The sequence below is a fragment of the Carlito syrichta genome, unplaced genomic scaffold, assembly GCF_000164805.1.
Source record: "Carlito syrichta isolate Samal-C Ts95f unplaced genomic scaffold, Tarsius_syrichta-2.0.1 Scaffold303305, whole genome shotgun sequence".
NCBI lineage: Eukaryota > Metazoa > Chordata > Mammalia > Primates > Tarsiidae > Carlito > Carlito syrichta.
The window spans coordinates 165279-177723 of NW_007247401.1; the positions used below are offsets into that span (position 1 = coordinate 165279).

General features: G+C 42.7%; 1 protein-coding gene across 2 annotated transcripts in view; it reads left to right on the forward strand.

Moving 5' to 3' along the window:
* The window catches only part of MYZAP (myocardial zonula adherens protein), a 96680-nt gene that overhangs the window by 16086 nt on the left and 68149 nt on the right, over nt 1-12445 (forward strand). For both annotated transcript variants that reach the window (XM_008058342.2, XM_008058343.2), the window contains exon 3: nt 9287-9442. In XM_008058342.2, the coding sequence (XP_008056533.1) occupies nt 9287-9442 (156 nt within the window). The remainder of the gene's footprint in view (nt 1-9286; nt 9443-12445) is intronic.

Genomic DNA, 12445 nt, shown 5'->3' on the forward strand with positions numbered 1-12445 from the left:
TCTCTTGAGACTGGTTTCTGCAGGCCACACCCTCTTAGAACCTGAACCTTCCTTCTCTAAGATAATTTGTTTTTACTAGAACCTTCTTCAACAACTCACCTGAGAGATTCAGTCCTGGGCCTTGGCCCTCTCTCAGACGAAATGGCAAATGAGGACAAAGGGTAGAAGATGATAATTTTAATAATATAATACAGTAAAGTAGCTGTATTATATTATAAAGAATAAGCAACAAAGTGTTGGTGCTGTGAATTTGTTCCATTGTGATATCACTGGTTAAGCTGCAGGACTGAGACCCTGCTGGCCAGATCCTCTTGGGTGACCTCATTTACTCCAAATTCAGCCCATCTAAAACCAACTTGATATCTCCCTCTCCTTCCCCCTTCCCCCTCCTCCTCACCTCTCCCTTCCTGTCCTTTCTCTCATGCTTGGATTTCTTTCCCTGCCGTTTCTCAGTTTATTCAAGTTTTTCCTGTCCTTCAAGGCTCAACTAAAGGCCCACTTCCCTCACCACCACATGTTGCGGTGATCACCCTTCCCTTAAACTATAAGTTACCTAGGCTGCCTCTCTTGCTTGGCACCTAGCCATCTGCTGCTAAGAACTCAAGTAGGTATAGATATATATTTCTGCAAAGTTTATATGTAGCATATACTTAAGCATATACACGCACATGTAGAAATGAGACTGTGTCTTTTTATTCTCTCTTCCCAGAATCCAGCTCCCTGCCTTGCAAATAGCAGGTGCTTAATGAGTGATTATTGACTATGATGAAGTTTTATATTAGTTTCCTAGGGTTGCCATAACAAAGCCTGACAAACTGGATGGCTTAAACAACAGAGATGCATTCTCTCACAGTTCTGGAGGCTAGATGTCTTGGATCAAGGTGTTGGCAGGCTGTGCTCCCTCCGCAGGCTCTAGGGAAGAATCTTTCTCTTCCTCTTCCAGCTACTGGTAGCTCTTGGCATCTCTGCCTTGTAGCAGCATAACTCCAATTTTCACATAGCATTTTACTGTGTGGGTCTGCCTCTGTGTCCAAGTTTTCCCCTTTTTATAAGGACAACAATAATATTGGAGTAGAGCCCATTCTAATGACTTCTTTTTATTTGACTGTATCTCCAAATAAGGTCAAATTCTGCAGTGCTGGGGATAGTTGTATCCCCCAACTATGTTTTTGGGGGATACAATTAAACTGATAACTAGTTTCTCTAAGGGATATAATCACCTTGAATTGTATTAACAATTCAGATGAATTAGCTGTGGGCTTTTATTTGTATATTAAAATTTATTAATAATATGGGAGAGGGAATGCTGATTAGTGTGTGGGCACAAATTACATATTGAGAAATTTATAAATGTAATTTTGAAACTAAATACCTATCATTTTCAAAGAACTTAATGAATTTATGAATCCAGATTTTTATCCAAATGCATATGCAAAATATTCATATGTGTGCGTACACACACACACACACACACACACACACAGAGAGAGAGAGAGAGAAATAAGATACAGAATCTGCTCTTATAGATTTATTATGCTGAATCAGGACCTCACTGCACAGTTGAATTTTAGGGAATCTGATTTGAGCTAGTTCTGAGTCTTTATAAAGGTGATGTCCTTTGCCAACTGATGAAATAGCTTGAAGCAGATAATATTTTAAATAGCTATTAAACTCCAATTTTGGAAATGTCCCTCAGTGACCTCTTGTTTTTAAATAAGCTATTTCTCTTTAGACCTGGTGAGAATCCTGGGTGAGAGGGAACAGATACATGGGTATGAATGTAGATTCAGAAACTTCCATCGCCCAGTAAATTGTTGTAAAGGAGGAAACCCTTGCCAGTAGGTTTTATAGTCCCCTCTCCTTTAAAAGCCTTGGATGAGTAAGCCAGCTGAGTTCTTGTCCCTGGTGTGACTGTTTATACAATATAGCAGGCTGTTGCCAGGTGGGGGAGTTGCTGCCGTGATTCAGAACTTCAGATGGGGGCCAAGCTCCACTTTGTGACAGCACGCAGGGACTCTGTGTGCCTCTTGGAGATAACCCCCCACCCCGCCCCGAGAGAACAGGTGGAGGCCTGGGATTCTAGTACAGGCTTCCTCACCAACCCTTGCAGTGGTCCAGCCAATCAAGTCATCTCTAGGGGCCTCAGTTTCCTCTTCTAACAAACAGAAATGTTAGCTTGGAGCTATTGTTTCCCCCAAACATTTCTTTAACTGTGGAACTCTATTCAAACTGATATGTGTGGAGGTGCCACTGGTTAAACAGTCAAAGTGCAATGGCTGTGGTTTAAAATAAGATCAGGGCTATGTTGGCTGCCCCCAGCTGGCCTCCTGACCCTCCATCCTATAACCTTATCAGACATTGAGGAGGAGTTGGGAATATTGTTTACAAATCCATTGGACTAGACAACTCTTTTCAGTTTTTCTAACCTTCTGAGACTTTGTGATTCTCTCCCCCTGAACAGAAACCAAGGCCAGTTAGCGGGTGAACGTTTCATTGTCAGAGCCAGTTTGATGACTATAAGAAAAACAGCAAAAAGACCCAGGAAGAGAGGGGTAGACAGACAGAGACAGAATCATCCAGATGGACATGTAGAGTTTAGTAAGAACCTGGGTACTCAGAAATGTAAAGAAACCATACCACTAATACTAGAAACTACCAGTATCTACTGGTGGATAGGACACACACTAGGTGGTTTTTATTTATTTATTTATTTTGAGTCAGAGTCTCACTCTGTCACCCAGGCTGGAGTGCAGTGGCACGCTCACGACCACCACAGCCTCAACCTGCTGGGATCAGGGAGTCCGTCAGCCTTCCAAGCAGCATGCCACTACGCTCAGCTAATTTTTTGATTTATTGTAGAGATGAGGTTTCACCAAGTTGCCCAGGCTGGTCTCGAACCCCTGGACTCAGGCATTCCTTTCACTTTGGCCTCCCAAAGTGATGGGATGACGACTTGAGTCAACAAATCCGGCAACACTAGGTGTTTTATGTGAATCACCCCATGTATTCCTTAGGCTGCTCCCTGCAACTTGTTATATCACCTTCATATCACTCTTCAGGACCCTGAAGCTCAGTGAAATTCAGTGAATAACTTTGCACAGAGCCGCACAGCTAGTAGATAGTGGACTTTCAATTTCAACTCAGGTCTGTGACACAGCCATGTTGTCATGGGAACATCAGCATGCACACCTCTCCTATCAGGGAAAGTCTGTTTAGGTAATTTACATTTTATCAGCTAAGGCTACCTAAGGTGTGTACTGTACCCCTGGGTTCCAGAAAAGCAGTTCCTGATTTTTTTTTTCCTCCCATGCATTCTTCCCTTTTTACTGGGATTGTTGTGCCTACCCAGTGATTTGTCTGCATAGAAGCCATCAGGTAATATCTTATAGAAATTACTTCCTATCAAAGTGCTATCATTACAATTATCACTCTCTTTGGGACTTCTGCTTGGCTAGGAGCTTTTCTTTTCCTCTCATCTTAAGCATTTGAAGTGATCTTTTTTCTAGGCCTTAGTTTATTTAGGAAGCGGGCACTATTCAGTCTGTGAAATAGAAATACCAATTTTTTTTTTTTTTTTGAGTCAGAGTCTCACTCTGTCACCCAGGCTGGAATGCAGTGGCACCCTCCAGCAACTGCAACCTTGGCCTGCTGGGCTCAGGCGATCCTTCTGCCTTAGCCTTCCAGGTAGCTGGAACAACAGGTGCATGCCACCATGCTCGGCTAATTTTCTGATTTATTGTAGAAATGAGGTCTCACCAAGTTGTCCAGGCTGGTCTTGAACCCCTGGACTCAGGCAGTCCTCTCACCTTGGCCTCCCAAAGTGCTGGGATTACAGGCTTGAGCCCCTGTGCCTGGAAGAAATAACAATTCTTTAAAAAATTTATTTTTTAGAGATGAAGCCTCACTAAATTGCCCAGGCTAGAGTACAGTGGCTCTTCATGGGTGTGATCATAGCTCACTGTAGCCTGGGCTCCTGGGCTCAAGCAAATCTCCTACCTCAGCTTCCTGAGTAACTAGGACTACAGGTGTATACCACTGTGTCTGGGCAAATACTTTAATAAGTCAAAGGCTTCAGTTTCTCTGAGACTTCGAGACTGTTCACCTATCCTATTTCTCTCCTATGCTGTGGAAAGGGCCCTTGGGCTCAGCTATAATATTTATTTTTTCAAAGAGGGCAAAACAGTGTCAAGTGTGCAAAATGACCTGGGACGAGTAATTTGCTAAGATGGACACACAGGTCAGACAGGCCAGAGCACATTCCTGAAAGTGCTGGCTTCTCCCTACAAGAAGGGCGGGATGCTCAGGTGGCTCCGTGCTCAGCAGTCCTGGGCCGCCTGCTGCCCCCTGGCTGGAGAGAAGAGGTCTGAAGCAAATTTGGGCCATAACTTGGCTCCTGTTTTGCAAGTCATTCAAGCCATGTTAGGGTCCTTCTAAGTCATGTTGGCAGCCAGGGTGTGTGACTAGCTGCCCGTCCTGACCTCTTGGGCCAGGGGCTGGCTGTGACATTCTACTACCATCAGTTCTGATTTATGTTGAGCTGTGTTTCTGCTATTATTTACTCCCTGAGAGCCCTTATGGACCAAGGAATTTTCTTTTTGTGCAGATTGATTCTCAGTGTCTAGGATGACCAAATACTCTGTTTCTTTTTTACTCATTACATGATCCAGTTTCCTTTTCAAAGTGTATTCATGGAACATCTATTTATGATGAGAGTCAGAGATGTAGCAATGAATATGGCAGATACAGTCCCAGCCTTTGTGGAACTTCTTGCACTGTACAATCATATGTTCTGATTTAGGATTTGTATCATATACTGACCTTGTGAACCTAAACTTCCCAGTGGCTAGTAAATCCTTTGCAGCAAAAATTTAGGCTGGGTTAGTTTTCTGAAGTTTCCCTTTCTTTCTAAGGCACCTGCTGCTAAATGTATCTCTAGGGAAACAGTCATAGTATGAGCCTGCAGGCAAATTTTAAGTGATGTGCACTCCCAGGGAACAGCTTGAGAGATTCTCTGTGTTACTGATTACATCTGTCATTAATACTGGTGCATTTCTCTTAGAGAATATGGAATGCCCTTTTGGTGGGTTGCTTCTTTTTCCCCCTTTTGGTAGAAACTTTCTTTTTATTCCACACATTTATTAGGGCTTTTGTTTTCAAGGTGGTTTTGCCTAGTACTTTTTTTATCTAGTTTTTCTTTAATCCCTACTGCCCCCAATCTGCCTGGTATTGTTTCATGCCCAGGAGGATTTAATAGGTCTAGTGTACATTTTTAAAAATTTGTTTTTTTAATATCAGGCAACATTATAAGAAGGTTTTTAAAAATTGAGTTTCAGAAAGTTTCAGACATATACAAAAGGAGACTGGATCATGTAATGAGTAATTGACCCATACTCCATCACCCCCAACAACCCTCAACTCACATCCAGTCCTGCCTTGTCTATACTGCCTTCTGCCCTGTATAAAGAAATAAATATACGTCATCAACCTTTCAACATGTTCTCTAAAAGGTAGACTTTCTTAATGTTATCACAATGCTCTTTCCATGCTTAAAAAAGTAATATTTGCCTTGTAGAGAGATATTTTAAAAGATACATGGGGATAAACATTTAGCTACAGACACTTTGCCCAACATATTAGCTCTTTTCATTTTTTCCTGTGCTCTCCAGTTTTTGACCAAAGGCATACTGATATTTTAAAAAAATCAGAGCAGTCTCTGACCCTTAGCAACTTTTCTGAGTGTATACATGTGACTGGGGCAAACACTAGCTCTCTATTCCTCCATTTAAGAGGAATGAAGGGTGTTCCCTTCAGTTGGGCCATATGGATGTAATTCCCAAGACCTCTTCCAACTTTTAAAACTCTCTATTTATTCAAAATCTTATTAAGAAACTCATTGAATGTCAATTGCTGTTGGATGCTGGGGATTACATGGAAATGAAGACCCACGAGGTCCTCTGACTTGCTGGAACTGACATTCCATAGGGAAGCAGGCCTTGCATGCATAAGGATGTTAACATATACTAGCAGGCACTCAGAGCTGTGCTAGGGAAGTGCTGTGAGGCTAGACCAAGGAGACTTAATGGGTCTGAAGCGTCAGGGAGGGCAAGACATTCTTGACGGAGGGACGTTTCAGCCCAGCAGTGCAGGGAGAGGGAGTAGCTTGTGTAAATTCCCTGAAGCAAAAAGGAAGATGGCCAAGAAAGAAGAGAAGGGAGGCCATGAGGCAGGAGTGATGCTGAGGGTGGGATGGAGAAGTGGAAAAGAGCCCTGCATCCTGGGCCTGCCTCTTCCAAATGGCTCCAGGACCTGAGAGCCAGGCTATCTAGGCTTCCCTGCCCCTTGAGGCCTTGGAATGCCACTTGGAAATGTGAGTTTCAGTTCCTTTCCTGACTCTTAGCTGTTTTGGAGTCACTATGACCAAGAAAAGGGCGTAGATTTGAACAGGCCTTGGAAGAAGTAATAATATTTACACACTGTGATTATTGTGAGGATTAAAGAAAATATATCTCATAAAATCTCTAGACAGCAAGTAGTTTTTCTTTCTCTCTCTTTATAAATGTTCCTTCCCTTTCCCTGTCATGGCCCAGCCTCTCCGCAGGCTCCGTCAGGAATCACCTCCTTCTAGAGTGGCCTTACCCATGGCCCCACTACTGAGTAGAGTCCTGGGGCCGCTTCTTTCCCTGAGCACCTTTTATTTAGACCCTGACATTCATAAAAAGGACCAATTCAAACATAATGCTTTTGTTGGCAAAAAAATTCAAAGAGTACAAAAGAGCATAAAGGAAAAACCGAAATCCCATTTTGCTGAGCAAACTGCCATTAAAGGTTTGGAATCCTTCTTTTTAGATGTTCGACACACACAAACACACACAGTCTTAAGAAATGGGAATTTTTTTTACTTAGTGTATCTTAGTTATCTCTCCACCTACACACAACTTTTAGACTCAGGCCCTCTTGGGCAGTGTTCTACAGACCTCATTGTCCTCGGCGTTGTTTATATTTTCCTCCTTCAGTGGTGGCCCTCATCTCCCTGCTCCGGCCCTCTGTATCCAGCCACCTGAGCTTTCCTGCAAGATAGTCCTCCTTTGCTTTGCAGAAACGCATTTCACCCAAACCTTATGTCATCATCAACTTGTTTTTCAGGAAGTGGGTGGAATCCATGACTGAGAGAGTTTGCTTCTGTTTCCTGGTATGTGGGGAGTTTCATTAGAGATTTTCCTCTTTCTAATCATGTGCCTAATAAATTGGGGATAATTTAATGCCAGCTTGTCACCCCTCTGAGAACCATTTAACAGCTCAGTTACCTTGCCGGGTGTGGTGGCTCACACCTGTAATCCTAGCACTTTGGGAGGCTGAGGTAAGAGGATTGCCTGAGCCCAGGAGTTTGAGACAAACATGGGCAACATGATGAGACCTCACCTCCACAAGAAATAAAAAAAATTAGCCAGGCTAATGGCACACACCTGTAGTCCCAGCTATTTGGAAGGCTGAGAAGGAAGGATCACCTAAGCCTAGCAGGTTGAGGCTGCAGTAGCCATGAGCGTGCCACTGCACTCCAGCCTGGGGGACAGAGTGAGACTCTGACTCAAGCAAACAAACAAACAAACAAGCAAACAACAACAGTTCAGTTACCCAAACTTATGTACAAATCTCAAGGGTGGCATCTATACCCCTGAGGCTCAGGTGTGAAGGTCTTGGGTGGAAGCATTTACCAGAAGCAAGTACAAAGTGTCATAGCCCATCTTATATATCTTTTTCCAAGTATGTACAGAAAGATGAGAAGCAATGGAAATTTTGTTTTCTTATTTTTAAAAAATGCTCACATTATCAAAATAAAACAAAACAAAAAAACAATCAATACGAAAGTGTATAAAGAAAAGAATGAAAAAGAGTGGAAGTCATCCTAACACCCCTACTTCACCCCACTATTTCCTCCTTAGAGGTCTCTGCTGTTAATCATTTGTCATGTCTTTTCTAGACCTTTTTCTGATTGTACAAACTTTGAATGAATGAGATCATAAAGTACTTACTGTTCTACCCCAGTGAATGATTTGAAAATGCAGATCATTACAGTTTTATATGTCAAAAAATATTTTGTGAGTGCATCTCTGTGCAAAAGTAGTTGAAAAATTAGCAGGAGAGCAGAGTTACCATTATGAGATTGGGGCTTCTATGCTGTGGCATTGTAGAGATACCAGGGTCAGCTCTAGGAAAAACTGGGAGAAGGCCAGTTTGTCTATGAAGTCTCAGTCCTTGGTCTTGGTTTGTTTCTTGCCTCTGTCTCTTTCATGTTGTGAGATCCCTCCTCTGTGTCCCTGCATCTATCATATCCTGAAATATGGAAGGTACTTGGTATCAGACAGAAACACAGAACCAGGCTTGACTCTAATTGTGTGACCATAAGCACATTGCTTAACCTCTCCGAACTTCAGTTTTCTCAGACATGAAATGGAAAGACAGAAAGGACAATTGCTGTGTTTCAGAGTAGTTGTGAACATTAAATGTGTTTAGGAATATGTCTACTTTATAGTAGGTGCTCAACAAATCTTAGTTTCCCCCTTAATTTCCTGCTTCCTGAGCCTTTCTTCTACAAAGATGTGTTAAGACTTGGATGTATTGCCCTTTCTAAGGGTCTTTACATTTCAGCAATGACCAAAAGCTTTAACTGAAGGAATTAAGGATCAGCCAGCAGGAGTGGGAGGATTCTTTTGGGCTGGAGTTACTCCCCCTCTATCTGGCTTTTCAGAACTATTTCATGAGTGGTTACAACAGGTTGTATACTAACACCACCTTCTTTTCTCAGAACTTGGCCCCAGAATCAGCCCTACCTTCCAAAGTCAGGTGACTGCCAACCTTAACCTCATGCATTTTAGGCCATGTCAACCTCCAGTGATGAGGAGCTAGTCTACGGGGAAAGACATTATTGAGAACATGAGGTTTCAAACACTTGTTCTTGTTACCAGGGACAACACAAGTCCATCAGGCATATTTGTGGGAGTTATCAAAGAGCATCCCCCTCTGGAAAATGGGACCATGCAGATGTACTAGTAGGTCAATGGGCAGGACCTTATAGAAATTAGTAGAAGACCTGGGTCAATGCAGCCCCAGCCTGTGCCAAATGCAACTTGGTGAGCAGAAACCAGGCTGGATTTGCCATCCCCACTGCCAGGTACTGGTGCTGGGTATAACCCGCATAATCACACATAGTAGGTTCATTATTACAGCTGTTTTCACAAAGCCTAAAGAGTCATTATTTTTTTTTTTCTCTTTTCCTACTTTCTTTTAGCATCCTGACCAAAGCAATGGAGAACCCACCAGGAAACTTCCCCAGGGTGTTGTTTATGGTGTGGTGCGAAGATCAGATCAAAATCAGCAGAAAGAAATGGTGGTGTATGGATGGTCCACCAATCAGCTGAAAGAAGAGATGAACTACATCAAAGATGTGAGCTGTTTAAGTTGGCCTTTTTCCTCTGGTCTATATTCTTTTCGTAGCATGTAAAAGGATGGAATTGGAATTACTGATATGAATGTCATGAGTTTTGAAAGAATTTTTAGTGTTGTCACTTTTGATGGAAATGTTTCTCTGTATCTTCATGGCGTTATTAAAAGTACAGATATAAGCCCGCGGGTTCAAGACCCGCCTGGGCAACTTGGCAAGACCTCATCTCTACAATAAATAAAAAAATTAGCCAGGCATGGTAGTGTGCGCCTGTAGTTCCAGCTACTTGGAAGGCTAAGGTGGAAGGATTGCCGGAGCCCAGCAGGTCGAGGCTGCGGTGGCCGGGAGTGGCCACTGCACTCCTGTCTGGGTGACAGAGTGAGATTCCAACTCAAAAAAAAAAAGTACAGATGTAATTCTGCAAGGAAGGAAAAAGCGAACCTCTGTGGGACAGATATTACTAAGTAGTTATACTCAGGAGACCAGTTGCTTCCTTGTGCCCTGCAGGGTATGGAGGCTGCACCTCAAGTGGTTTTTATTTATCACATTGGACACTCCTAATGTTTAAGTTTGGACAATTGTATACATTTGGATGTTTTTGGTTGCAAGTAACAGGAAAGCCAATCCAAAAGGAAATTTATTTCCAGTGGGGATAAGTCTAGAGGTCCCATCCAGAATGTAGTTCTAGTTCTCTGAGTTCTCTGTGTTTCCATTGGCTCCTTCCTCCTGCAGCCTCGAGCTCATGTTGTCATCTGAAAATATGAGAGTGTCTGGAGAAAGAAAAGAGGCCACCCATCCATGAATATTTTCTAGAGGCCTGCCTTCTATATCCATTAGACTTCCCCTTCTGTCTTGTTGACCAGAACTGGGTCACTTGCCTAGTCTCAAACCCATCCCCAGCAAGGGGAACAGGAAGACTGTAGCTGATTCAGACCGTTCAGTTGGGGTTAATATGAATGCTAGGAAGTCAGCCACAATAGATTCTGGCCAACCAGTCCAATCAGTGCCATTTCTTTGTATTCAGTATTGTATTTCTCATTTTGTTAAATTACATCTTGTTTTGAGAAAATTTAGGAAATGCAAAATGTATGAAGAAGAAAACAAAACTACTCATAATCTCAGCATTTAACCAGAACAGTTGTTAACATTTTGGAGTGTTCTCCCCTCCCCTCCCCTCTCCTCTCTTTCTTTTTCTTTTTGTCTCACCTGTCAGCCCCCAAGATTGATTGATAGCCCAGTTGCCTAAACCAAACTGAATATATGAAAGAGGAAATGGGCTGCTCTGACACCAATGGGCCCAAAACATAGAATTGTGACTTGGAAAGTTCTTGTCAGAAGCATTGGCTGTGTGGAGCAGGGGAGTCACCCAGGCCTGTGAGCTCGCAGACCTTGTTTCAATGCCCAGCTCTGTGTTTGGCCTAGCATGTCACTTTTGCCCTGGGTTGGCTGCAGTTTTCTCATGTATAGATTGCGGGGGCTGGACTCTGACCCCTAAGATCAGAACCTCCAGCTCTTCGAGCCCATTTTATTTGGTGAATTTTTAAATAAGATGCAAAGCCCTATATTCTTGGCTTTTGTATGAGTTTTTAAAAGGAATGTTTCTTATCAAATTTTAAAAATAGTAAATGCTTGGTAGAAAAATTGAGGAGAAGCCAGAAGAGCTACACACATACACATCTGCATACATACACACATACAAAATATGTGTGGCAACCAACAGACTCAAATCCCCAGATACCTCCCAAAGATAATTTTCAACCATCCGAGTACAGTCATACCTGAGTATACCTGAGGGCTTGGTTCCAGGACCACCTGTGTTTACCCAAATCCGCACATGCATAAATCCAATAGTCAGCCCTGTGGAACCACAGATACAAAAAGTCTGCCCTTACTCTATGCGGGTTACACATTTTCAATCCGAATTTGCTTGAAGAAAATCCTGTATAAGTGGATGTTTGTAGTTCAAGCACATGTTGTTCAAGGGCCAATGGTGTTCCATTTCTGATTTTCCTGTTAAGAATAGCTTGAACATTCTAAGTTTCCTGTATTTTTCTCGAGGAAATTCTTGGAACTTCCTTATTTAAATGCTCCTAATGACATGACATTGCCTTAGAGGTCAACCTTTTAAGTAGAATCCAGAGTCCCACATTGTCCAAGACAGACAAGCAGTTCATGCTGATCCATGCTGTCACGGACGTAGCTCTGACCTGGAATTACCCACCCCCACTGTGAGCTGCAACTTCAAACTTATTTCCAGGTGCCCCCTTCTATAGCTGGCTTCCTGTGCATCCCTGGGCTGGTCATCCCTAAGTGTGTTTACAACTTTGTCTGCCCTCATTCCCTTGTGAGTACCTCTCTGGCCCTGCTGGCTTTCTACGTGTTTGCCAGTGGGAGCCACACCCAGATCAAGATTTTACTCATTCACCACTCAGCACAAGAGACAACTCAGGGTCACAGATGAAAGCCATTCTGTCTGCCTAGAATAAAAAGTTGTACTTTTGACCTCATTTTTCTAAAATGTGTGTAGTTAATGGTAAGAAAGTAGACTCTATTATTAGAATTCATCTGAGGAAGACTTGTGGTTGACTCCTCTCTGCCTCCCACATCTCCACCATTATCCAGGCACCTCTAATAAACATGCAGTCTAATTTAAAATAATGTACTTGCATGCAAATGCACCTTCAACGTTGTCTTCCAATGCTGTCCCCTAAATGCTCACATTCTAACCAAACTGCTGCCTTTAAGCCCTTCCTAGAATAGAAATTTTGGAGTGTACCTGGAGAAAACTCTTGAGACTTCCTGTCCTATTTGAGGATTTCTGAGCACTTTGTCTATCCTACTAGGGCACCAGAAGAAGGGAGGGGACAGGGACTGTTTGTAAGGTTTTTCGTTTCATGGAAAAAAATTATTTTTATTTTTATTTTTTTGAGTTGTCGTCTCACTCTGTCACCCAGGCTGGAATACAGTGGCATGCTCATAGACACCCCAGTGTCGACCTGCTGAGCT